At 41.2% G+C, this 27,688-nt stretch overlaps 3 protein-coding genes across 7 annotated transcripts in view; 1 reads left to right on the top strand and 2 right to left on the bottom strand.

Annotated features, from left to right (window-relative positions):
* The window catches only part of LOC123973128 (inner ear-specific collagen), an 8,014-nt gene extending 2,368 nt beyond the window's left edge, over nt 1-5,646 (top strand). Inside the window, exons 2-6 of the mRNA XM_046053018.1 lie at nt 658-819; nt 1,570-1,840; nt 2,212-2,292; nt 3,622-3,702; nt 4,144-5,646. Coding sequence (XP_045908974.1) covers nt 658-819; nt 1,570-1,840; nt 2,212-2,292; nt 3,622-3,702; nt 4,144-5,069 — 1,521 coding nt within the window. The 3' untranslated portion in view covers nt 5,070-5,646. The remainder of the gene's footprint in view (nt 1-657; nt 820-1,569; nt 1,841-2,211; nt 2,293-3,621; nt 3,703-4,143) is intronic.
* Nucleotides 5,647-7,381: 1,735 nt separating this feature from the next.
* Nucleotides 7,382-25,733, bottom strand: saga (S-antigen; retina and pineal gland (arrestin) a). Of its 5 annotated transcripts, XM_046052998.1 has the most exons (16): nt 25,707-25,733; nt 22,863-22,945; nt 20,590-20,650; nt 20,020-20,064; nt 19,092-19,291; nt 18,271-18,330; nt 18,117-18,184; nt 17,856-17,991; nt 17,542-17,626; nt 17,286-17,358; nt 11,747-11,884; nt 11,553-11,630; nt 10,865-10,879; nt 10,560-10,612; nt 9,507-9,516; nt 7,382-8,595 (listed from the first exon to the last, which is right to left on the bottom strand). In XM_046052998.1, exons 2-16 carry the CDS (start codon nt 22,908-22,910, stop codon nt 8,472-8,474), a joined length of 1,194 nt encoding a protein of 397 aa, XP_045908954.1. In that variant the 5' UTR covers nt 22,911-22,945; nt 25,707-25,733; the 3' UTR covers nt 7,382-8,471. The 5 variants fall into 5 exon arrangements, with proteins under 5 accessions (XP_045908954.1, XP_045908956.1, XP_045908955.1 ...); XM_046053000.1 differs by lacking the exon at nt 9,507-9,516; XM_046052999.1 differs by lacking the exon at nt 10,865-10,879.
* Nucleotides 12,931-14,847, bottom strand: LOC123973112 (nuclear factor 7, brain-like). Its single transcript, XM_046052995.1, has one exon. It carries the CDS (start codon nt 14,804-14,806, stop codon nt 13,370-13,372), a length of 1,437 nt encoding a protein of 478 aa, XP_045908951.1. The 5' UTR covers nt 14,807-14,847; the 3' UTR covers nt 12,931-13,369.
* Nucleotides 25,734-27,688: the final 1,955 nt, after the last annotated feature.

Here is a 27,688-nt window from a genome sequence, read left to right as displayed (position 1 = left end):
TATTGCAACAGCCTTTTCACCTGTTTAACCCAAAAATCTATTGATCGACTCCAGACTGTCCAGAACTCAGCTGCCAGGCTTTTAACCAGAACAAAGAAATATGACCACATTACTCCTATTTTAGCTTCATTACACTGGCTCCCAGTATGTTTTAGAATTGACTTTAAAATTCTATTGATCACTTTTAAAGCTATTCATGGCCTCTCGCCTTGTTATATTTCTAACCTTTTAGTCCCATACGCACCAGCACGTACCTTGAGATCCTCGGGCAGAGGTCTGTTGTCTGTTCCAGAGTCTCGACTGAAAACTAAAGGGGACAGAGCGTTTGCTGTCAGGGCCCCGAGGCTCTGGAACAGCCTGCCCGAGGAAATCAGGTCGGCTGAGTCAGTGAACTCTTTTAAGTCCCTTCTTAAAACATACTTTTATAGGAGAGCTTTTCCCGATCTTATTTGACTTTATTTTATCCCTTTTATTTTATTGTATTTTACTAATTTTATATAAATTTTTCATGCTCTTATCTTGTTTTTTTGTATTATTCGTTACACTTGTTAAAGCACTTTGTAACTTGTTTTTGAAAAGTGCTCTACAAATAAGGATTATTACTATATTATTATTACCTTCTTCCTCTGGGCTCCCACCATTCTCCTCTTCCTCCAGATGTTGTCAAGGCTGCTGGGACTCCTCGTCCTAACCTCCCTCTGCTCAGCCATGCTGCTACCAAACAGCACCTCCGTGGAGTTCAGCGAAGAGGAGGGCTCCACCATGGACCCCAACACCTACCAATGGCCTGACTCAACTGCATCTGAGTCATCTGAGTCGGCAAATTCCTCCGAGTCATTTGAGAAGTCAAAGTCGTCTCAGAGGTCACATTCGTCTGAGTCATCTGAGTCATCTGAGGAGTCAAAGTCGTCTGAGAAGTCAAAGTCGTCTCAGAGGTCACATTCACCTGAGTCATCTGAGTCATCTGAGTCATCTGAGTCGTCTGAGAAGTCAAAGTCGTCTCAGAGGTCACATTCACCTGAGTCACCTGAGTCACCTGAGTCATCTGAGTCATCTGAGTCGTCTGAGAAGTCAAAGTCGTCTCAGAGGTCACATTCACCTGAGTCACCTGAGTCATCTGAGTCATCTGAGTCGTCTGAGAAGTCAAAGTCGTCTCAGAGGTCACATTCACCTGAGTCATCTGAGTCATCTGAGTCATCTGAGTCATCTGAGAAGTCAAAGTCGTCTCAGAGGTCACATTCACCTGAGTCACCTGAGTCATCTGAGTCATCTGAGTCGTCTGAGAAGTCAAAGTCGTCTCAGAGGTCACATTCACCTGAGTCATCTGAGTCATCTGAGTCATCTGAGTCATCTGAGAAGTCAAAGCCGTCTGAGAAGTCAAAGTCGTCTGATTTGTCACATTCATTTGAGTCGGCAAATTCATCTGAGTCGTCTGAGACACTTGAGATGTCTGAGTCATCAGACAAAACGTCTCCCTGGTCACCTGTTCACCGCACGGCCCCCATTCAGATGCCACCCGTGGGCCAAGAGTGGCCACCTGGCGTCAACATGACAGATGACTTCGAGAAGCTCCGGGTGTTCGGGCCCAACTTCCCGGGGATGCCCCCCACAGGAGAACAGGGGCCACCCAGTGGCAACATGACTCACAACTCTGACAATTACAGAATAATCGGGGGCACCAACCCGGGGATGCCCCCCATTCCTGATATGGCGATCTGTGACATTCTGATGAACTCACCGGTACCACCACCTATCGACCAGATTCCTTTTTTCTGCCTCTGTTCGCAGTGTAAGGGCACTGCAGGGCCCAAAGGAGACCGGGGAGACCGGGGCCCTCCAGGTATGTGGATCACTTTAAGGCTGCTTTTGAAACCTGTGGGTTTCTTTTGTTTGTTTCTCACTTGCCTGAGGTGCAAAGTAACTAGCCCTGAAGCCTTTGAAGTGAAGCACTGCAATTTAATACATACTTTAAGGAAGCAATATCTTTTTGTAGAAACATTAAATCTTGTGTTTTCTTGTCAAAGATGACTTTTTTCAAGTTAGTCCAATAGTGTTAATGTTTGATAAAAATTAAATCAGTTCACACAGGGGGAATTAAACGAGGTCTTGAACCACTGGTTTCTCCAGGAAAAGTGTGGACTGTGGTTTAAACTATAAAAAAACGTCTGCATGCTTTTTGTGAAAACTGACCTGACTGTAATCTTTGAACAGGTGCACCTGGGAGTCCTGGGACAAGAGGAATGATGGGGTTCAAAGGCCGTCCAGGATTCACAGGCCCTCAGGGGATGAAGGGTGAGTTACACATCAAGAACTTGCTTTCACTGCACTTGAAATGATAACACATATAACAGAACCTCAGTCTTGTTGCAGTTTGGACCTGAACATGCTAGCTTGGACTCACCACTGTCACTGTACAGAGTCCAGTGATGGGGGTGGACAAAATAATATAATAATAATACCATACACAACAACATTATAATGATAGATGCAAAGATATATATCAGTTTCATCTCTGGGTGTCCATCTCAGAGAACGGTCCAGGGCTTATTTAGCCTAGCTTAGCACAAAGACTTGAAGCAGGAAACTTACCATGTGTAAGTAAGAAAATGAAACAATCCTGGTGAAATTGGTGAGTTGTCTGTGTCTGCTTTCAGCTGATTGATCTCAGTGTTGCTGTCCAGGTTCAGATCTATGGTGGAGTAGAGGCGGGTTCGACCGGAGTGTCACTATTGATGCTACCGCCAGATGGCCCCAGAAAAATAAAGAAAAATAAACCCACATCCTACATGCAGGGGTTTTAAAGGAGACCTATTATGCTTTTCCATATTTTATGATTTATCTACAATGTTACAGTGTTGGATGTTCATGTTAAACATGGTCAAAGATTGAATAAAGAAATCCCTGTGAGCAAAAACCTCAAATTTCCTCCTGTTCTCAACGCTCTGTTTTGAACTGCTTTTTCTACCAACGGCTCCGTAAAACGTAATATGGAGCCAGACGGAGCCGCTGTTCCATATATGGGCATTTGCTCCTCACAGTCAGCGACAACAACAGCTTGGTAACATGCTTCAGGTCTTGGCCAATCAAAAGAAAGTAGGCTTTGAGAGGGGGGGCTTTAAAGAGACAGGAGCATCTACAGCTTGTTTCAGACAGAGGCTGAAGTGAAGGCCTACATGAAGAGACGGTATAAAACATAAAATAATTTTTTTGAACTTTGAATCCTGCTAAGCTGCCATACAGGAGTCACAGAGCTACAATATAGGACTGGAAAAGCAGTAAAATAGGTCTCCTTTAAACTGGATTGTAGACAATGCAAATGTATGTTTCGTGTGTTTTCATGTTTATTTTTGTTGTGCATCTATACATTTTTCAAAACATCTGAAAATCTATATTCTGAAACCAACAAAGTAAAAATAAATTCTAATAAATATTTTATTAATTCAATCTAAATTTTGCTGCTAATGGATCCATCAAATGGATCTTCAAACAGGCCAACAGATATGACTTAGGAATCATTGCTTTTCATTTAGTGAAACATTAATTTAGTGTGTATTAGTCGAGGTCACCAAATCTTTCTTTTCATTCTATTCTAATAATTTCTGTCTATGTTTGTCGTTACAGGTCAGAAGGGAGACCTGGGGGAGAAGGGGCAGTCGGGTGCTGTCGGTTTCACCGGGGTGAAGGGCGAGCGAGGCTTCAAAGGTCTGGTGAGATCACTCTGTTTCAAAAATAAAGTTTTATGATTTACTTGAACTTGGCTATGGTTAAGGTTTGGAAGGGTTAAGCACAAGAAATACATCAGAGAAAGATTATTGTATGAGTTGAGAGAATTACCTCATTAACCTTAGGAGACCTTCAATGAAACTACAATAATATCTACATGGTAAGTCTGGGGAACAACCTTGGTCATGGTTAAAAGAAACCAACACTGATTGTTTTTAGGAAGCAGGAAGTGAATGGTGATCTCCCAAAGTCTGACAGGTTGACCCATCCACGCTTTGTCACTTAAATTTAAACATGGTATGTTGTTTTAGGATATTTCACTGAAATGACGGGGGGGGAGCTTAAGATGTAAAGGGGTTTCATACTTTTCCACTTGACTTTGTGAAAATGTAATGCAAATTTTCTTGATGTGTTTTCCAGGGGAAAAAGGGGACCATGGACTGGAAGGCCCAGCAGGTGCACAAGGCCCCCAGGGAGAAACCGGCACATGCCCTGCCTCCTGCGAGACTATGCCGGGTCCACCGGGTCTACAAGGTACCCCTGGACCAGCCGGAGCCCGGGGCCTGCCTGGGGTTGCGGGACTTACGGGACCCCAAGGTTTTAAGGGTGATAAGGGTGACCTGGGCAAACCCGGTGACCCCGGACTGAATGGTCAGAAGGGAGATAAAGGTGTGCAGGGGGTATGTAACTGCACAGATGGGGCTAAAGGCAATGATGGGAGACCAGGAGAAAAGGGGACTAAGGGAGACAAAGGTGACACTGGTGCCCAGGGTGTACCGGGCCCCATTGGGCTAAAAGGCCATGAGGGCAGCATGGGTCTCACAGGGCCACCCGGGCCCTGCTCTCCAGCAATCCAATCAGCATTCACCGCAAGCATCAACCAGTCGTTCCCTGCTCCTAACACACCTGTTCTTTTCCCACAAATCATTACCAACCAGCAGGGGCACTTCAGCCCACTCAATGGCATGTACACGGCCCCCATCAATGGCACCTACATCTTCTCCTACAACCTGGCTGTCGTCGGTACACCTCTTAAGGTCGGCCTGTTCCGCAACTTCTACCCTATAGTCAGAACAACAGAAAGTACCAGCCAGGCCACCATAAGTCACACCATTGTCCTCCACCTCAACATGGCAGATAGAGTGTGGCTGCAGGTGAAGGACTCTTTAAACAACGGCATATTCACCGACGTCGAGAGAACCAGCACATTCTCCGGGTATCTGCTGCACCCCGACTCCTGCGAATTGCCTGTGGGACGAAATTTCTTCCCAGTGGCGCCACCTCATTATGATTACAGCTGGGACGGTCCTCCCACCCCCACCACCACCCCTCCTCATCCATTGTAGGCTCCAGTCAGTCAGTCACAGCACAGTTATAGACGAGCATCCACATGCAGCCAATCAAACACTGTATTTATAACTGCAAGTTTTAAAGGAGGGGTATTGTAGAAAAGCAGAAGTTACTGTGGTTCTCCTTTCTGTTGGTATCTGATGAAGAAGGAAGGAGGTGATGATTTTCAATATTCAACCTCTACCACTGGAGGACTGAATCTGGATCATTCTAGACATGGTCGCTGGTAGTTAAATCTGGTAGGAGATGAGGGGAGGGGCCAGCCAAATTAAGAGCCAATAAGATTGATGTTATCACACTGCAAAAAATGAAATAAAAAACAACAAAAATCCATGTTTTAAAAGACATGCTACTCGACTTGAGATTGACATTTGTGATTTTTGGGCATGAAAACGAATATTGGATGAATGGCCAAGAAATTTGGTGATCCTTGACTATTCATCGTGCTCCATCATCAGGTCAGAATTGTATTTCTTTTATTTCTTTATTATTTGCAGTGTGTGTTAATAAACTAAAAGCAGCCTGTTGTATTGGAGTTCTTAAAAAAAAGCACTTAGGAAAAACTATAAGATATTTGATGAAATTAGGACTAATTAGAAAAATTAAGAATAAATACGATACAGAAAATAAGCAGTAAAATACCCCCCTTTACATGTGGATATAAATTCACTTGTATGATTCAACACTCACTGAAATATGAAAATGCATGTAGGCTTACATGCGCCAGCTTGACAAATGCATTTGATCATGCAGTTGAAACATGTAATGAATGGCTAGATAGCCAAGCTTTTTCAGTTGACTGTAGAAGTTCAGATCTGCTTTAATGGTAAATTGTTTTAAAAGCCCTTTGCATCCTCGGAGTAAATTTATTTTTAATCCCTGAGATCCACTTGCTGCAGTTTAGTTGTAGAACCTTTATCATTTTGCCTTTTCAAATGTTGATGATGGATAAAGTTTGATGCTTGAGAAAAGAAATATATTAAATTGCAACCAAAGCGTCTGCTTCGTTCAAGAGTCCTTTAACATTTTTTTAAAATTTTATTTCAGACAAAAGCGGCAGTTTCTGAAGTAGAGCTTAACAAACTTTACCGCAGATTCTGACCTTCGTACAGCCTTCTGACTGGACATACTTTACAGTGTGGATGGAATGAAAATCCGGCAATTTTAACAAAGAGGCCAAGGAAATACTTAAAACAGTCAAAGCTGAATCCTATTAAAAAAATATTATTTGGAAGACTTAATAGTGTTTACCCCCATTACCCTTTCACTGTGGGAGCTACTTCTGAGTTCAAACGGCATGTCGATCTTCACAAATGACGTGTCAGAATTAGCGGCTTTGATGCCTGGTGCCAACACTGGCGCTAAATTGGTCCCAAGCCTTACACCCAACACCCAGCCAGGTCTGACAGACCTTTCTGGGTCACATTAAATATTTTTCCGTGCCAGAACACAGCTATCTACGCCACAATTGAACCAATTCAGCTGGCTACCTGGGTTATAGATGTACTAGTCAAAACTATTAGTAACGCTTATCTTGTGAAACTGACTTTTCTGTTTAAGAATCAAGTGTGGGATAACCAGTTTTTAAAGGCAAGCCAGGTACATAATGCACTCCATCAAGCACTTTGATCTAGATAAGTAATCTCTCTCCTGTACCTGCTTTTAATTATAGCGCTGATTTAGCTGCAGAGATATTATTCAAATTTTATTTTTTGATAGAAAATGTAAATATGTCAATCATCACTGTGCGTTAGAATACGTTTGTTGAGACAGAGCTTTGATTAGTTACAGAGGTTTAAACGGAGAAGAAGCAGGCGAGCACGTTAAGGAAAGGCACTGTGAAGGAAACAAGATGGTGGAGAAACAAAGAAAACTGCAAATGAAGGTTTAGGTAACTGCAAAATTCCCCTTTAAATGTGATTAAGAGTAACTTGTGACACCCAATAAAAGGACACTTTAAGGTGATTTTTGGACGTGTGATTGGATGATACAGACAGTGATCAGCCCTCGCTGAGATGTAGTTGTTTGTCACATGTCTTTGTGCCTCGGTTTGCTGTGCATTGTGGTTTTTGTCTGAAATTAAAAGTTAACTTTCTCCCGAGGCTTGTGTTTGGCAGTTTCTTCAGCAGAGACTCAGAGAGACGGACTAATGTGTTGTTGGTTTGAGTTAGCACATGGGGTGTGTTGACAAAAAGAATAATATAGAACAAAGAACCACAAAATATAAATTAATGGTTTGTAAAAATGTCCCACAAACCCCCTGTACATCAAGTGACCCCCCACATGGAGCTGCAACCCCGTGCACGAATAGATCAATCAGCTTTTATTGTCACAGAGAGCAAACTGCACTGAGCATCACATCACCTTTAAATGCCAAACAAGATTTAGCCTTTTACATGAACGTTGCTACAGTAAATCTGAACTCATCAGCAGCAGTCTTACAGCAACACAACCGATGGATCGCATCAGTCTGATCATTTCCTCCGGCGCAGGGCCAGCAGGAAACTCAGCCGTCTGAGTTGTGATATAACATTTACAGCAAACAAAACAAATTCATATATTAGTTGTATAGTAGTTGACAATATTCAAATATAATTAAACTTTGCACTTCTTCTCTGATTGTAAAAAATGAACATTATTACTTCAGATAAGTTCAGTCAGAAGTTACCTGCTTTAATGGAAAAGTACAAATTACATTACAAGGATTCATCACTTACTCTACTGAAGGACCATATCAGTGGTTTTGCATGTTAGCTAGCAAACATTAATAATCTCCAAATCATTTTATTTAAGACTCATCTTCACAAACTGCAGGCTGCGTGTTAACAGGGCTGCACAGTCCTTGTATACACATTCATAAAGTAAAATATAACTCGTCATCCTAAATTTTGGGCTGCAAACAGATGCTCACGCGGATAGAAATGAATATTCAAGTGTCTCGTAGTTCAGAACCCACAGAGAATAAACACCAACTCTGCAGCTCTACGTGGTCCTGCAGCTGCATCCATGTATAAAACTGTAGAAAGACGTTTCCAGCAAAGTTAAGGACTGTATCCAGTGATGAAAGCGGAACAGCTAGCAGCTAAAGAGACATTTTTTCCTCGAGAATTGGCGAAGACCACACCAGAAGTAAAAGCAGAGTTAATATGAGATTCACACACACAACTGCTGTGTCTGCTGGATGTGTAATTAAGAAATCGTCTTAAAAGACTAGCAGAAAGATAAGCTGATGGTTTATGAGGGCTGTTTCAGCATTTTGTTTTGGAGCCTTTCTGCCTCTGCTTTGTGAAGCACACCCAAAACATGAAAAATCACAGGTATGGTCCTTCTTTCAAGTCTCTACTTTTTTCTAGCACAAATTCTCTTTGCTACAGCCGCTGTCCTGTTGACTCTGTCCTCTATTTCTCTTTTGGCGCATTGTCGTCCCCGCCAGAGACGTTTCCCTCTTCATCATCGTCATCGATCATCCCCTTCAGGTAGGAGCGCTTAAACTCCTGGAACTGCATCTCCTCCTCCACCTCACTACAGACCGAACAAACAGCAGCGTTAGAGAGAAACAGCTAGCACTCACTGTCAGCTGCTGGCAGAGCCACAACACAGGATGACATGAAGGTGAATACAGACAGAGTAGGGGTGCAGCTGGGAACAGACTACAACTTTAAAACTCTAGACAACATATGCTGCTTTAACAAATTCACTTTCATTCTCTTCAATTTTGGATGCTACAGCTCTGATTGGCAACAGCAGCCGAGGCTCATGGGTAGACCCGTCTGTCCGCCAAACTCATGGACAAAACACGACTTTTCTGTCAACTTGGGACGTTGAGCTGGGTCGTGTAATTCCCTCTATATCAACACCCAAGTTTAAAGCTATGTAATGTGGGAGGAATTACCAAGACACAGATAGATAGTGTAAATTTTCAAGCGCGTCCTCCTTTCAGACATCGATCCAAAACATTGCAGTTCTCTGACACACACAGATTATTTTCTCTTTTTTTCAGGATGTACAGAGATTTTTGACAAATTTAACAAAAAATACTTCTGCACTTTAACCTGAGCCGATTTTTTCCTTTTTACTCATCTAAACTGTTTTTAAACAGTTAAACTAACAAATTGTAAAACAGAAAAGGGCATGAAGAAACAAGAAATAAAAGCTGATCCTGCTGATGAAGACACAGAGATGTAAACGCTAATAGAGCTAATAGAGGAAAGACGGCCGAACAAAAGAGCTGATGAAGTGATAACAGATCCTGGAACATGATCTTGTCCCTGGGTGAACAACAGACAGAGGATGTTTCACAATAACACAAGAATGTTCGTCCTCAGGCATAAAAGAGTACACCTGCTGTCTGATCTCTGAGTCGCTCCTGCTCATCCATTCATTCATCCATTCACAACCCTAAGGGACGTTTTTCACTTTGAAAACCATCTTACCTCTCCTTCACTGTTGGCAGCAATAAAGAAAAATAAAAAGGTTTAGATTCAGTTTCACAGCTGGTCGACTTTCTTTCACCCAACTATTAATATCAGTGTTTCCCACAGGATTTTCAGAGACTATGGTGGGGGGGCCTCGGATCCTCTCGGGGGGTCTGGGTGGCATGGTCCCCCGTAAGAAAATGTTGTACATTTTGAAGTTAAATGCATTAATTTGGTGCAAAATTAAGAAGCTATCTATAAAGAACTTTGCACTCTTGTAAACAATGTTGTGCTCTAGTAAACTATTTGAACATAAACCCACTGTAGAGCTATAAATGGTGATGAAACAGCAACAAAAGTCAACAAATGTATTTAATGTTTTTCCATCAACTCTAATTCAAAAAATAAAAAAGTAAGTTTTGTTGTTGTTGTTTTTTTATTTTTATGCTTAATGGACACATGTAATATATTTTATACTATATTATATATATATTACGGTAACTGAAATATAAATATATATATATATATATATATATATATATATATATTTCAGTTACCGTAAAGGCTTGAATACATGTGCACTCCAAATTTAGGTGCGGCTAGCTTAATCGCCTTCTCACAGATGAGTCAGAAACAGACCGTTAACGTTACCGTAGTTAGCTCAAAAGAAAAGTGGTTGTCTCAAGTCAGATGCCAAAAGGTGTGAGTGTGCGAGCTCACAGCAGCGCCCACAAAACACAACGTTAGAGGTCTGTAATGTTGTTATGAGATGCATAAAAATATTTTCGGTCCATTTTGAAACTATGGCGGAACAAATTAGACTGTGCCACGGTCTCGTTCATTAATGGGAAACACTGAATATGTGGACACAAGTCATGTATGAACACATTTCTAGAGATAAATGAATGCATCTGTTACATAGAGTATTTTTTAAATAAATAGTGTCGTTCATTACATGTAGATGCTTTGGGGGAATCTAAATAACAAAGAATCAATGTTTTGCTACAGATGTTTTACAGCTGCCATATAACACACACACACACACACACACAGTGAGTTATGTTTCCGTACCTGCATCAGGTTTAGGATGCATCAGTTTGAAGGGAACTTCCAGGCCGACCTCACTGCAACACAAACCAAAACAATCATCATTTGAACGACGTCCATGATTAGAACTTACAACTCAAGATTACTACTGTAAATCTAGGACTGAGCAATAGTTGATTGAGTTGTTGATGTGGACAATAATGTACTTTTCACTAGAGGCAGTTTTTAACCAGTAAAATACAGAAGTAGACTTGTGGCAGCCATGGCTGCAAACTTAAATATACATAAACTGAACTACTACTGATGAAAACAAGTAGACATCAACCCACCTTGATCCCATCATCCTGTGAGCGTGGCAGAGATGAAAAATGGAACAAATGATGTTGAACGTTTAGATAAACATTTGAAACACTGAACATTTGAAAGATAGAAACAGTCAGGAGGCAGCGAGTTTAAAGTCAAAGATATCTCAACTAAGTTAAAGATGCAATAACTGATTTTTTTTTTTTTGTCCACTTTGCTGTGAACACAACGTTAACAGATCATCACGTTTTAAGTTGGTGTGTTGAACAGCTGCTTATTTCCACCTGCAGCAGCTACAGAGCAACATGATCTTTCTTGTGGAGTCCTGTTGGTACCACCTGATAAGGTGAGTCCAGTTTTGTCTCTCTGTTAGCTCTGTGTTTGGTCTCCACCAGCACAATGTTCACCAGCTGCTCTCTAACTCTGCCCATCGGCTGTTTGCTGCTGAGCCTGTAGTGGACGGTGGGGATTAATATCTTTATTTAAATGGACACATGTAATATGTTTTATACTTTCTGTGAATATAATCCAATTAATCTAAAGCTCCATAAAGCTGCAGATTCAGCTGCTAACTCTCTGAAGCTTCCAGAAACACTCAACATGTACGTGTCATCTTAAAAATAAGAAAGATCCATCTCGCACAGAGCGGCATACAATGAATGTGCATGACCGTTATCACACAGAGAGAGACAGACACACACAGATGCGACTCACCCTCCTACGATGAGCTTCACCATGATTCTGTATGAAACCATGATTCCCAAAACTTCCTTCAGCACACCTTCTTTGATACTGAAAGAGAAGAAAAAGATTATCTAAATTAGCCAGTCTAATCAGAACACATTCATTTAGTGCCACGCAGGAACTACTGGTTCCACGGCTGGCTGTATCTCTGATTGTTTGCTCACATGCTTGATGACGCCAGGTTGGTGTCTTCGTGTTTCAGCTTGCCGTCCAGAGCGATGCCCCGCCTCTCCCTGTTGTTGGCCAGCACAGGCAGCAGCTTGTAGACTTTCTGCAGGGTCGCCCCAGGAGAAACCGAATCCCTGAGACATGAAGACACAGATGCACATGACACATCAGCGATACACAGAATATAACAATCAAGAGGAATATCAACAACTCCAGGAAAGGATACGCTCCATGATTTGATTATCTTAAATGTCCCCCCGGCTCACTGTGAGGCTCCGAAACTCAGTTCTCAGAGGACGGTTTAAGATTCAGGGAAGTGAAATCAGGAAGTGTCTTAGAAACATTTTATAAAAAGCACAAACAAAGCACACATTTTACTCCGATTCATTTAATTTCAACAAGTTGTGGTTTTCCTTTGAGGCCAAAAGGAGACTTGTTGCTGCCACTTTTATGTCAGTGCTAGACTATGTCGATCCATCCATTCAAAGCCTTAAAGTGTTGGATACGGTTTACCACGGAGCTGAGGTTCACAAACTTTAGACCCCTTACTCATCACTGCTCCTTTTTTGCTCGGATTAGTTGGTCTGCATTGTCCACCTGTAGACTCAATCATTGGCGACTCTTGTTTATAAGTCTTCAAGTAGAGTACGGGAGGTACGGATCAAAAGTACGGGAAGATACTGTTTTTCTTCCTGGCACTGATTACTACTGTCTGTCCCTCAAGTCACAACTGAATTGGGTAAAAGGGCCTTTAAGTATGCGGCTCCCTTTGCTTGGAATCAGCTGCAAAATGTTGAGTCTTTGGGAGCCAGTTTCACTGGTTGCTTTTAAAGAACTTTTAAATGACTTGCAGGCTAGAAATTCTGTCTGTAGACGTTATGATTGATTAATTGTTTGATCCTTGTTGATGAATTGTGGTTGATGAAATGAAAACGGTAACTTATTTTATCCCTATTGTACAATATTATCAGTTTGATTTCTGCAACCTTGTTAATTCTGCTGCTGCTGCCTGTCTTGGCCAGGACACTCTTCAAAAATAGATCTTTAATGTCTAGGACTTTTTTTTGGTTAAATAAGGGTATAATGAACATTTCTTTCACAGGAATATAAAATTTGATTTGTTTTTTTAACACACAAAAAGCGAGGGTTTGTAGTTTTCTGTCCAAATATATCCCTTTATTAAAACATTTAAAAAGTGAATAATATTTTGCTTTACAAGGCATCATTATAGATTCATAAAAACATGTAAATTTCTTGTCTTTTGCGAACTCAAAGCGCTTTTACACACTGAGCCTAAGTGCTCAAACAGAAACTAATATTCACAGCCAGAGGCGATGCAGGGTTCAGTATCTTGCCTAAGGACACTACGACATGAAGAGCAGGGGATTGACCCGCCGATCTTCCAATTAACAGACAACACGCTCTCCCCCCTGAGCCACAACACCCAGTTATACAGCATGCATGTTTGCTGTTGTTATCCACACCTATTTTTATTTTAAAAATACAGCTGAGACAGAGAACAGAGGTCAGTTTGACGACAGATTACAGTCCTAAGATGATTTACAGACGCTCCAACCAGGATTCTGACTCCAGGGGCGACGCGGGTTCAGGATATTAAATCAGAGCCCACCTCTGGAGGCCGGAGCAGGGTTTAAGGACTCGTTTACATGATCGCTGGAGACGCTGGAGGCCTTCACTGGTAACACAGTCAGTGGGAGCTCATTCCAAGTGCTAAAATATGGAAACAGTCTGTCAGTGAAAGTGTGTGTGAAGGTGTGTATGTGTGTGTTTGTATCAGGATCAGAGAACGACAGCTTTCCTTCCTCCCAGTCCAGATTCACTCTGATCCTCTGGAGCTTCCTCCTCAGTCCAAGATCTGTGGATCGATGTGATGTGGAGAAGGTTCTGAATTTACCATCACAGAACCATATGGTCCATAATCCAGACAGTATGGTGCCTTTCCTCTGGACAGACCCTGCCAACACACCCAGAGACCAGTCCGTACTGTCTCCGACCTCGACATCCCAGCCGTGAGTCCCTGAGTTAAAGCCCTCAGAGCCCAGGACAGACGTGTACAAGTCAAACCTCTCTGGATTGTCAGGAAGCTGCCGTCTCTCTCCTCGTCTCACACTGGTCAGATCTTCAGACAGGACGAGTCTTGGATCAGCAGTGTTTGGGTCCAGGATGAGAGGAGTGTAGGAGACCATGTCCTTCATCTTGTTCCAGACGTTGAAGGCCAGGTTGCCCAGGTGTTTGGCCTGGTCTATCAGAGCTCCTGAGGGCAGCTGTGGATCATCCAGCAGGGGGCGCTGCTGGACTCTTTCCACTGCAGCCTTGTAGTTGAGCAGGAATGAGACGTCTTCAGCTCTCAGCTCCTCCTCTGTGGCTCTGACTGTGTCTGAAAGAGCTGCTATCTCTCTGCTCAGAGCCTCCATCTTCTCCTTCATCATCTGACTCTTCTGCTCCTCTTCCTCCCTCAGTGCAGCCATCCTGGCCTCCTCTTCCTCCTCTAGAAACTGCTGAAGCTTCTTAAACTGCTCCTTAATCTGCCTCTCTGTGTGTCGGGCCTGGACCTTCATGTGTTCTGCTGTTTGATCAAACTCCACTTTAACTCGTTCACAAACCTTTAACTTCTCCTTTAAGGGCTCCAGAGTTTCCTGAAGTTCCTTCTTGTGTTGTCGTGCAGCTTCATCGACGGGTCTGAATCTGTGGTTGCTGTGTTCTTCTGAACCTCTGCAGGTGTCACAAACTGGCTGCTGATGGTCAAGACAGAAGAGTTTGAGTTTCTCAGAGTGCAGACTGCAGAGAGCCTCTGAAGCTCTCTGATCTCTCTCCTGTAGGAAACTCTCACACAGGTTCTTTAAAGCCAAGTTCGGAGGTATGAAGTCCTTTAAATGTCTTCTCTTACAAACTGGACACTCTTTACTTCCACTTGCTCTCCACCAGCTCTGCAGACAGCCTTTACAGAAGCTGTGGCTACATGACAGGATGACAGGATATTTAAAGAAGTCATGGCAGACAGGACAGCAGAGATCCTTCTCCAGTCTGGAAGCCATTTTGTCTGAGAGTGAAGCAGAAATCACAGCAGGCAGCTCAAACTCAAAGACAGTCAGTCCTTGTGCCACTCCCTTCACCAGAAAAACAAAATTACTTTCACCTTCAGTCTGTGTCACAAAGCTTTCTGTCTGTTTGTTGAAGTAAACAGCAGGTTGAAGTTGCAGTATCCCTGGACCTCAGTATTCCCAGAGCTCCGCCTGTTCAGTACCTCAGTGTTTTGGTCGGATCGTGAATCTCATAATCCGTCTCTCAAGTGTGTGTCTCACAGACAGAAAGCAGAAAACAACAGCTTCCTGTTGTGTCTCGAGAGTCAGGCAAAGGGGCGGAGCTTTGTCAGCTGGGTTTGGAAGCTGAGTTTCATTCCAAACTGATGAAGCTTTGTTAAACAGAAATCGCAACTTCGTCTCCAGCCCGTGCTTCTAACCTCGTTTTAATAACGCAGTCTGTTCACACAAATAAACAAAAAATAAAACATACATCTACATAATAAATGTGTTTGATGGATTTGTTACTCAGTAAGTGTTAAATGTGTTGGCGTCATCAACGTGGATTTCAAAACCAATTTCCCCCTCAATGTGGACTCTGGAGACACACATTAAAAGCAGATGTAAATGTAATGACATTAAAAATCATGTCTAGATACGGGACACATTTTGATGCCAGGTGTAGAGTGGGTATTGCCGCCCCTCTGTGTTATCCACTGCCACCCCAATACAAGCAAATGCAATTTAGCTTGTTTTTAAAAACTAAATTGCATTCAGCTCTGTTGTATTGGGGCAGCAGCAGACAACACTGACATAGAAACCTCACAACCTGGACAAATGAAACCAAAACTATCTGCATGGCTGGATTCGACTTGAGGGAAGTGAGAAAAGTATGTTTCTATGTAATGTGAGTATTAAAGACTGTGTGAATATCCATTGTTGATTTTTGATGTTCACAGGACTTGTTTTGTAGCTTTTTGATCAGTTGCTTTAAAATTTGAATAAAATTCTTGAACACGCACTACACCACAGTTAACAAATCCACATCAGTGTCACAGCATTTATAACAGTCAGTATCATACTGTACATAGACAAGATATGGTCTTAATTATTATGTTTATTACAAAGACAACGGTCTAGACCTGGTCCATATGAAAAGTGCAATAAGATAGCTTCTGTTGTGAACTGGGGCTCCACGTTAATGGCCTACAGTATATTAAGATCACGATTTTTATCATTATTAATTATTCATTGATTTTGTTTTGCAATTTCAAATTTAAAAAAACAGGCAACTGCTTTCACATCCATGTTGTGCTGCATTTCTGCTAATGTACAAATCTTTGCATCAAAATAAGACTCGTCCTTAAAGAGGTGGTATTCTGCTTTTTGGCTTTTTCCCCTCTCCTTTATTGACCTATATATCTTTTTTGTGCATGTAACAGGTTTGCAAAGTGAAAAAGGGAGTTCCCATCTCCCACAGAAAACTCTGCACTCACACACTACTCTGAAACTCTCGCTCCAGTCCATGTTGCTAAGCTGGTCGGCAACATGTACAGCTGAACCCAAGCTGCAGTCTTTTCGCTGACCTGCCCTTCTCTGGTTCAGATTGGCTAGTAGTCCTTAGCTAGGACATGTGCAACTCCCAACAAAGATCATTTAGAGACAAGATGTATCACTCCACAGCTAAAACGAAGCCTTCAACACAGGGTGGAAAGAGGAGCTGCAGCAATGTGCAGTATGACAAAAAAAATATGGTGTTTTTTGAAAATGAAACCATGTAAACCTCTTCTGGTACAACCACTAAATAAGATTTTGAACCTGAAAATGAGCAGAACACCACCTCTTTAAAATGCATCATCTCCTAGAAGCAAAACATAAATACATTTTTACTTGGAAAGTCCACTGAGTCCGGCATGACATGTTTAGATTTTGTTGATTTTGCAATCAGTGCTAGGTTTTTGTGCTTTTTCTATGATTAAGTAGGGTATGTAGATAGGCTGTCTGTTTTAACAGTGTTTATTGTTGTCTGACTTCCTGCCCAGTTTGATCTGGCACACTTCTGGCGCAGTGGATGCATGTGGACTCGTGGACTTTGCGGGCTACTCTGGACTGCAGCAACAGGAGGGAGTGCGCATAGCCAAATCGCTCCCTTGGCAATAAGTTTAGGAAGCACTTGATTTGATATGGAGCAGATTTTTCCATGAGCAGAGCACGCAATTTAAATGCCGATATCGCAGTCGATCGTGTTCATTTAATTGTGGGAAGCTAAAATCGTAATCGAGCAGCCCTAGGGCAATATAAATACAAGTGAACTGAATTAATTAAAAGGTTTTGTTCTTGTAAAATAACACACACACACATCTGAAACATCGAAAACACCAACATCTACTAAAGGAGAAATTAAACTGTATCCTGTTGCAATGGAAAGTCTGACATTGTGTTGTGTGAATTGTCCAGGATAAAAAAAAGACGCTGTATCTGAACAGTCACGTACCCCGGTTCCTCGATGGCCACGCATTTGACGTAGCTGTCGTTGGAGTACAACACCACGTTGGAGACCTGATCCACTGAGGAGGACATGAAGAAACGAGGCTACATTTACACCAAGGTCTGATTTTACTTGACATTCAACAAAAGGTCAAACATTTAGATCCCTTCTAAAACATCTCCACGCTGCAGTGTGAGCATGAAGAAATAAATGTCCTTCCTCTTACAATGAAAATAATGTGAGCAGTGAGCATCATGTTTACCAGAGACGATGATGTTCTTGATGGTTTTGTTGGAGTTGTTTGTGATGCTGACGTGCACTTTGATGGTCTCACCATGGTAGTATATCTGGAAACAGAGAGTTTGAGAGTTTCTGAGACAGAGTTGTGACACGTTACGTGAGAATAAAGTGCACGAGCCATGACGACTTTGATCCACTGAGATTTTAGACTTTGCTGCAGCTGATTTTGAAAAAAAAGTACTGACTGACTGACTGATGGCTGCTGAGTGTCTTTAGCATGACTGAAACAAAAATGCACTACATCCTGTTTGTGAAACTGAATGTGAAGCAACCCACCTCTTTGTCCAGACTGGCCTTGACATGAAGTGGTTTTTCCGACATGACAAAGTCCCTGGTGGTTTCAACTGAGGGCGCCACTCCCTCTCCCTCTGGAGCGTACTGGACCTTCCTGAGCATCAGCTTCACGGTGCTCCTTTTGGACAAAACGGAAGAAAAAAACAAGTAAACCTACAAAGTCTGGGTGAGACTTCTTTTACCGGGATGTTTTGTTCTGTAGTTGATGCCCACCGTGCAACTTAAAGATTAGCCGAGACTCACCGTTTGCGTATTTTAGCGTCCTGGCTCTCAGCGCTGAATGCTTTGATTTCAAACTCCACAGCACATTGCTGCAGAAGGACAGAGAAGAGGCGTCACCATCCTGTTGTGTGTTCACGCAATCAGTACCGGTTCAACTCTTCAGTCATGATCTTACCTTGCCGACATCATTGGGCGCTGGCTGAAGGGCCACCGAGCACGGCAGGTTGTCAGGAAACTGGGAAGATAAAAAACACAAGGTCAATCAATAAATTAGCCTCAACTTAACACGGTGCTTTTTGTGCAAACACATGCAATGAAATGCACCAAACCAAAAAGAGAATAACTAATAATGTGATTCACTTTGTGCACTGATGACAGAACAATACTTCAGAACAGAAATTCAATTTCACCAAATTACTTTTTCCAGCGATTTTATACTTATTTGGTAGGGATGTACCAAAATGAAAATTCTTCAGCCGAAGCCGAAACCAAATATAATGAAAAACTTTCCCCAACACCGAACAAGGTTTTCACAATTTTTTCTTTTCATTTGCATAAATTAAATTGTCAAAATGCGCTTTTTCCTCAGTGTTTCCCACAGGATGTGGAGAGTCCTCCAGAGATTTAGCATGTATATATACATATGTACATATATGATATCTGGCTGGTGTGGGCGAGCCGTCTTAATGCGTTGTTGAGTAATTCACACATAAAAAATAGGGAGCACTGACCTGGCTTCAAATGTAAAATAGGCTTTACCAAATCTGAGGTGATAAAATCGTCACATCTTAAAGTGAACATCTCGCTGTCTTTCCTTCTGTTTCTTCATTTCTTCTTTCGTTTTTCTTCACAAGGATTTTTAACTGACAGTCAAACTAAACTCTTCTTAACTACAGTTTACTGATAGATACATGAATATAACCTGCATTTTAAGTATTTCACTGCTCTGTCTGCGAGTCTCTAATCAGTGGGTTCAGTCTGTCAGAGACATCTCACCTCAAAGAAGAACGGGTAGGCGTTGTCTCCCAGCTTGCGCAGCAGTTTGGCCTGTGTCCTGGTGTGGACTCCCTTCTCGCGGTCCTGCAGAGGCGGGTACACCTGGCGGGTTGACAGGTACAGCTCCCTGCGGAACGCCATTCCCATCACGTCCATGTCGTCTCGGCCGTAGCGAAAGGTGCAAGACAGGGTGACGAACACTGGAGGGCAGAGGAGAGACACAATACGTACAACTCATCACAGAACTGAACACAGATATAAAAGGAATCATGTGAAGGACGTGGAAGCAACAGAATAATTTCAAAATAAGAGAAAATTGGAAGACCAGAATATCTGAATAACTGCGTCTGAGTTCCTTAAAATTTTTCAAACCAACACTAAAAGGACACATCAGTACAAACTCATGCTGTCTTTCCAAATCTAATTTATTTTAAACGCTAGTGGAGATCACAAAGTTTACAAAGATACCAAATCTGTCAGTATGCTCAGTATTTCATCAGTGCTGCACCTACACATCCACCCTGTTTGATTTTCGCTGTTTTTATAAGCCAATTTAGATTCTCAAGAGCCATGCTTTTGGATCTGTGTGCTGAACTGGGTCCAGCATTAGCCAGACCAACCCGATGGAGCCGCATCCTCCCGATACAAATACGAGTGGACCATAACTCCTCTGGGGTTTCTTTCTGCCTAAAGCTCCTTTTAGGAGTATTATAATTCAGTTAAACTCACTTCATGTTCTTTTGTTTGTGACCCTGCCGCAGGTGCTGCCTTCAAACATCATGCGCTTTCTAACTTTCACCTCACAAGCACCTCCTTTTCTGTCTGATGATGAAATGTGTGAAAGCATGTGCGAGGTGAAGTGTGTGCTGGATGGACTTCCTGTAATCCTGCTGGGTGACGTGAATGAAGAGTGTGTTTGAGTACTGACCTTTCCTCCCCTGCAGAGCCTCATGGTCAACCATGATGACGCCATCTGGTGGTAAAAAAAAGGTCAAAGCTCTTTCAGTGGTAAAATATGTTTTAACTGAGTTTAAACTGAGTTCAACCCTTTTAGTGACAAAATATTTGCTACAGCTGCTCGACGACACAAATAAGGATCTCTGAAACACTACAAAGGCACTTCTCTATCATCATCCAATCAAATTGCCAGGAGGAGTCCAACAGAAGCATTTCTATTTTAAACTTGACTGAAATCAACATCATTAATTAATAATTTTTTTGCGCTTCACTTCTAAGCTTTTGTGATTTTATCTGACTCCTTCACAGAATGTTTGTGGCTACAAGCCTCAATTATTCGATCTGCACTGAATAATAAACAGATTTACATCGAATATACATGAAGTTGTAAAGCTGTTGGTTTGATGCATCAGCAAGCAGATAAACGGCTTTGACCCCTGATAAATCCTTAAGGCCCTTTCATTACATCAGTGTACTGTGACTTCTGATTCACAGTCCTGGTGGTGGATCTGCGTTGATGGTTTTTAGTGTGCAAACTCACCAACTGGGTCCACAAAGTCAACGTGGTCCACAAAGTCTCTTTTCCCCATGTAGACTCCGACCTAAAGGAGGAGAACAGATCAGAGAGTCTGAAACTCTGACGACATATTGCATCATGAATTTAGTTCGTATACAGAAATAGAAGGAACTGGTATTTAAAAGATTTTAAATTAGGTAAATTTGCCGACCCAACATTTTGCAACATTACGTTTTTTTACCACCTTACAGGGAGTCTGAACTGCAGCAGAATCAGCAGCTCCCTGAGGTTTTCTCACATTCTGACCACATGAGCCTGTTTACTATAAACTGAGCTGAAGTCCTCTGCCAGCGACAAACAATACAAACTGTTTGATTCACGGAGGCATCAAATGGATTTAAAACAGGGCTGTTTCATATTTTTCAGTAAAAGTAACCAATAACACATTAAATGCTTTATGTAGGCTGGAAACCAAAAAAATAAACTCAGATCAGAAAATACGTGAAAGCAGCTGGTCGTCTCTGACAGAGATGAATGAATCTTGAATAAATGAGTTTTTATTATATTATTATTTTATGTCTAAATCTGCAACGATTAGCTGATTAATTGATTAGTTGTCAACTATTAATTTAATCAGCTACTATTTTGATAATTGATAAATGTCTCTGAGTCCTTTTTTTTAGAGAAATAATGTCCAAATTCTCTGATTTCAGCTTCTTAAATATGAATAGTTTCTGGTTTCTTTGCTCCTTTATGACAGTAAACTGAATGTCTTTGGGTTGTGGACAAAATATGACATTTTAGGATGTCACCTTGGGTTTTTGAGAAACACTGATCAATATTTTTCACATTTTTCTAGACCTAATAACTAACTGATTATATAACTACTTCTGGTCCACGTAGGACAAAGACTCCATAAATGCATACGGGCCCGGACCAGAGTGAACTAACAACTAACACTATTCATAAATCACTGACAAAAACATTCACTATTCTCTATATAATGTGAATAAATTATTATTAAATTATAATATTATTAAATTATTATTACATGATCTATCTCGTCTTCTTTTCCATGATTTTGAGAGAAACTTAAACAGCCATGTTGCCTTTTGCTCTTCTGTACACCAGAATATTTCGAGCCATTTCTTTGATAAAGACATAAAACACAACAACTGAGAGACTTCAGGTCCATTAAACACCTTCAGGTCAGATATCTGGTTATTGAACACAAACGTTTGAGCCTGTAATCTCACATTAAAGCTGTCAATCACACATGAGGCTCAGTTCAGCTCACGTTGTTGTGACTTTGTGCCGACCTCATTAGGATCAGGCCGGCGAGCAGCTGAACTGCTTTACAGAGTTAAACTCAGCGAGACGGAAAATGTCACTCAAAGACCCACGTTAACTGTTATCCCCTTTAATATTTAATAAATGTGAGTAAAAACAATGTGTGAGGGAAGAACTGGTAGGTAACAGCAGGGTGATCTTGCTGCAGAAATAAAACCAAAGTTGAGTCCTTTAGTTTGATTTGTGCAACTTTTTATCTAAAAACATATCTGTGAATTAATCTGGTTGCATTATTTAGTTACTGAACGCAGCCAAGTCCTGTGGAGGGGTTCCCATGTTTGCTGTGTCTTAATGTGCGTTCACACTGAGAAGTACGGCAAAATGCAGTGCACAGATGGACACTTCCCACCCCTCAACAGCCGCCATCTTGGCTAGGCAGTGGAAGGGGAGGGACCACGGACATATTTTCCAACTTGTGAATAGTAGAAGTGAAAGTACGGTGATTTTCATTCATTTGTAATAAAATTGAAATAAAGTCAAGTGAGCAAACGAGCAGGCAGAGACTTTGGCGGGTGCCATTTGCGGTGAAATGATGGTGATAACGACCTACACGGGCACAATTCAACGTAAAAAAGAAGAAGAAGCCTGTCAAATGTTGTGATTGTCATGTCGAGTAAGTGCACGACATCTGAGTTCGATTTGAAACAACAGTACCCTGTTGAAATGTACACACTACACAGGTAAGTACATGTACACAGTGTACTACATCTTAGTGTACTAACGGAAGTATTCGAATTTAGACACAATACTGAAGTGTTGGCTAAAGTGGCCATTTGATCCTTTAAAGAAATCTCTTCTGTCTCCTGAAATTTAATTATGTTCATAAAACATAATCTGAATTTCAGATTTTGTGCTAACTTTACGAACACTCAAGCGTTGGACTGTGAGCACCAGAAATAATTCAAACACTGACTGAATGTGAGGTGGGCGGTGTTATTTCATCTCACCGACTTGTCCTTGCTAGTCTTCTTGAAAACAACATTTTTGGGACTCATGTTGGTGCAGATCGAGGGCAGCGAGCCAGCAGCGCCTGAGAGAAAGAAACAGACAGAAACAGTTTTTTCAAACTTGTAAAATGTATTACCTGATGTCTTGATTTTGCTCTGATCTGATTAAATGTTTGAGCATCGGGGTGCTTAAACTTCATTATTTATCACGTGAAAGGCCTCGAGCAGTGCCATAAAAACACACCAGCAATAATTGACGTTGTCCATAACACAACTAAAACTTCAGTTATTCAACAGCCCATCATACAACTTAACTAAAACTACATATATTTAACGAGATATGGCACAAATAGTCTGTAATCAGTGTCTTTTACCTGGGCACAAAACGTATGACTGCACTGATTCACACAAAACAACACAAACCATCACATTAGCAAGTCTAAAATGTCTAAACCTATATCCCACAGAGTAATCACTGACATATGATGCTGTGTGGATTGATTTGCAGTTACAGCTGCACTTTGGGAAACCTGATTTAGTCTTTTAATGAAGTTCTTTAATGCTGCTGCTTCTCCAGACTGTTTGAATCTCCCTCTCTCTTCACTTGTCTTCCTTTCATCTATTGGGCTGGGACAACTTACACCTGTGTAATCAGTACATGACAGTAATACATAGTACAGATAGTAGACAGACAGAATAAGAGAAAACTCTGCATATTAGTTAAAAGAGTCAAAACAACACTATTGTTTTTCAAAAAGAGCATAGACATTAGTCATTTCCTGCTACCTGAACAGGAGCTTGAAAAGGCGCTGGGAGTTTTTTTTATCACGCAAAGTAAACAGAACATATTTCATCCACTTGGTTATAGGAGTGTTTGAAGTTTCTGAAAATATCTCTTGTAAAACGAGGTTCTGGGTTCAATAAACATCTGCAGAGTTTTTCATTTTTCAGAGAAACGGATTTAAATGTTAATGGTAATAAATGAGAGGCACTAACTTGTTAGTTAGCATTAACTTCCAGGGGTTAGGAAGTAAATTAAGATAAAAAAACAAAACAATCATAATGTTTGATCTGTTTTTCAGTTTCATGGTTTAAACGGTCCACATATCGCTCGCTTCTCTGCTCGACAAACATCACTCCAGACACCTAGCTAGCTAACTAAAGCATGAAAACACATTTTAAATTTGATAACAGTTAAAAAAACCTGTGAACTCTAACCAACGCTCAAATCCCGAAGAAACGTTAATGTTAGCCGTTCTGAGTCACCGGTGATGCTAACTTACTGGTTAGTTTAGTAACATTAGAAGCAGTCGAGATGTATTTAACTTAACTCAAATTTAAGTGAAGCTCATCACATAAATATGTTCAGTTTTTTTCCAGCTCTAGACCTGTAAAGCTGGAGCTCTGAAACACGCATGAGCCTCAACAACAACATTGCTTTCCAAAAAAGGCGTTGTTGAATGATACCCCCAAGAACCTCCAACCACCCACCGTTATAATGGGAACTACTTTCAACTAAAGAAATAGTTCCTGTGAAAACAGTTTAAAACATGTTCCGTGGATTATCCAGAGTTGCTGCCATTTCATTTTTAAAAATATTAATTTATGTTTTCTGTGAGCACCACACACAAAACCGCCTTTTCTTCACCTGTACTTGGGCGCGGAGGCAGAAGTCTCTGAGCAGAACATGTTGGCGGACATGTGCTGTACTCTGATGCCTACTCTAGTGGCACAAACAAAAACTGCACTACTGTAAATTAATACAGAGCACACAATATAATAATTACTATTAATAATATCAATTATCATCTATTATTTTGTCCTTGAATTGTATATATTTTTGAACCAACTGATCCCAGAAGTACCATAGCAACTACTTAATGAACACATGAACAACTTCATGAACATTTTCACCACGGCTGTGTTAATTTAAGGGCAGATCATTTATTTCTCCTTGCTGACTAATGCACTTGGGAAATGTTTGCCTTTCTACTTTTGTTTTTATTCAAGTAGTTTTGGTGTCTAAACGAAGTAGAAAAGCTTTCTGGTGCAAAGCTCTGAGAGAAAACTCCCATGTGCAGGTAATTAAGCAGAGATTTGAATACACTTAATTCTGCTGAGCTTCTAAATCCTTTTAAAACCTTCTCAGATTTCAGCTTCACCTGTCCTCACTGAAAACCACACCAACAAAACTTTCCTCGATCGTTCAGGAATCAACTAACTAATCCGAGACATTTTCTTTTGAACAGAAAATGTATATAATATAATCACTTTCATATCAATATTTCAAAACAAGCAATACTGGTGCTCACAAAGTGGGATAGTCTGTATTATCAAGCAAGTATTTACTTTGAGTCTAGCTATAAAAATGTAAAAGTCATTCAAATATAAAAGTAAAACAACTAAACAACTATATACTTCTTCATTCTTTCCAGCAAAAAACTCCGTCTTGTGCCTTTTCTTATCAAATCAAGTCATGTCAAGTCTTATTTATAGAGCCCAGAATCAGATTTATTAGCAGCTTTAAACTATGAACAATACATTTCACTTTATATTTGAATAAGACACATCTCTATTTGAGTATTTCTGTTAGTTATTGAGTCCAAAACATCCTTTTTTTTCTTAAAATTAAAATTAGAAATAGAAATGAAAATTTCTTAAAACAAGTGAACAGATCTGTCAATGTTGATGATATCAAATTAAACACACAACTCAAACTCTTTCAACACAGAAAAGTGAATTCTAGATTAGATTTTCAGGATTAAAAAAACAAACATACATAAAGGCTAAAAAGATGTAAAAGATGTGGCGGCAGAGATGTTTTTCAGAATCAGAGTGACTCACCTGCAGACGTAGAGGTGTGTTGTTGGATCAGAGGGGGAGACGGGCGTCAGTCTGAGAAGCTCTATATGTAAACACCTGCTGTCCGTCACGGCCTCCCTCAGCCCTGGCAGCCAATCAGGTGACAAGACTGTGAACTTTGACCAACCCTCAGTCGTCAGCGCTAACCCCCTACTCCCCCTCCTCCTCCTCAAACCACAACATCCAGACAGACACCCAGACAGATGCAGACTTCCTGTGAATGAGCCGGCTGAGAGGATTGAAGCTGGTTCCTCTCAGTCAGCACAACAGGGCGAGATTAGAGAGAGAGAGAGAGAGAGAGAGAGAGAGAGAGAGAGACGTGGAGCGAGATGGATAGTGGTATAGTAAGGAAATTCAAACAATTTATAAAACACAAAATGTGCTGCAACAATTGGCTTTATAGAAACAGATTACTCTCTCTTTAAAATGGTAAAACACATTTTATATGAGTATATTTTAAAATAAATAACCAAATTTCTGTTTTAAAGCTCCTCTGGTCGGTCCTTTTTGGTATCAGGAAGTTGTTTTGAATTTGTAGGCCGACGTTCCCATCGTGCAGCCGGGTGGACATTCCACACTGACTAAAGCCTAAGAATGTACACAGGGGCAGCGCGCTGGTGCAGTGGTTAGCGTTTGCTGCAAGAAGGTCTGGGGTTCAAACCTTAGTCGTCCCAGGCCTTTCTGTATGGAGTTTGCATGACTGCGTGGGATTTCTCAGGGTGCTCCGGCTTCCTCCCACCGTCCAAAAACATGCAGATAGGTTCACTGGTGAATCTAAGGCTGAAAACCACGATGCAGATGCTCAGATTTGGCTTCCTGACCCTTTGGCGTCGCTTTTCAACGCTCTGGGAACCCTTTAGTGTCATTTTTTGCACATGTAGGGCAAGGGTCAAGTTAGGAACAACCAATGTTGGGAGTAACGCTTTTCAAAAGTAATGGAATTACAGTAATGTATTCCTTTTTGCTGTAACGCAGTATAACTATTACTAATCCCTCCCACCCGCGTGCTATTAATCAGAAGGTTAATTTTTATGACATAGACCCACCCGATCCGCGGATAACTCTCCACACATCTTACTATCAGAATAATAGGACCATTAATTAGAAGTGAAAGTAACTCTGAAGTAAAGCAAAAGTAGTGTAAAGCATTACAAATCAGACACAGTAATATTGTAATGTAACTAATTACTCTCAAATGACAGTAACTAGTTATCTATAATGTATTACATTTTGGAAGTAACTTGCCCAACACTGGGAACAATAAATATACAACATCCAGTTAGACTTTCAAAATAAAACTACTGGCTAACGTTGTCAAATGTCGCTTTGTGGTTAGGTTTAGGAAAAGATCATGGTTTGGGTTAAAATATGCTTTCAACAATGGATGCCTTAGGAAAATTTGCCACATATTTTGGCCAGAGAAGATCTCAAACGAACAGATATACAAAACGACAAAGTGCGACAGCATGATGCTGAGATCAAACGCCGCAGAATCTGATGGCAAGGGCACGTCTTTAGAATGGCGCAGGATCGAATCTCAAAGGTTGCAGGAGGATGGACTCCACCAGGGAAAAGGAAGCAAGGTCAGCCCAAAACAACTAGGCGGCTGTGATAGGTGAGCTAAAGGATATGCATCTGACATTGGGGCAAGGCCCAGCGAGTAGCACAAGAAAGGTCCAGCTGGTGGCAGATCATCGAAGCCTTATTTCCCACTAGGCACAAAGAGGATTAAGACTGGGTTTTAAGAAGTATGTTACTTACGTGACTTAAGTTATGTAACTTATGTAACTTACATAACTTGACATCTCCTGGATGAAAGTCTTGTGTCAGACCCTCCATCCACCTCAACCGACTCCTTACTCTGAATTTTCTGTTAAATATACTACACCTACTTTTAGCGTTCATTAATGACGCTACAGGGCTTCCCCCATAATTACAAACTGACACCAAGGGTTCTTGACCAT

The sequence above is a fragment of the Micropterus dolomieu genome, linkage group LG06 (genome assembly GCF_021292245.1).
Source record: "Micropterus dolomieu isolate WLL.071019.BEF.003 ecotype Adirondacks linkage group LG06, ASM2129224v1, whole genome shotgun sequence".
NCBI lineage: Eukaryota > Metazoa > Chordata > Actinopteri > Centrarchiformes > Centrarchidae > Micropterus > Micropterus dolomieu.
The sequence above is the reverse complement of the archived record's forward strand: the minus strand, read 5'-3'. Positions and strand labels throughout refer to the sequence as shown.

Excerpts from the sequence above, each read along its gene's own strand:
- LOC123973112 (XM_046052995.1), bottom strand. The coding sequence starts at position 14,806 with ATGGCTTCCAGACTGGAGAAGGATCTCTGCTGTCCTGTCTGCCATGAC.
- saga (XM_046052998.1), bottom strand. The coding sequence starts at position 22,910 with ATGAGTCCCAAAAATGTTGTTTTCAAGAAGACTAGCAAGGACAAGTCG. Across the intron at positions 20,651-22,862 it reads AGACTAGCAAGGACAAGTCG|GTCGGAGTCTACATGGGGAA; the intron begins GTGAGATGAAAT and ends CTCCTCCTTTAG. Across the intron at positions 19,292-20,019 it reads GGCTCTGCAGGGGAGGAAAG|TGTTCGTCACCCTGTCTTGC; the intron begins GTCAGTACTCAA and ends TCTGCCCTCCAG.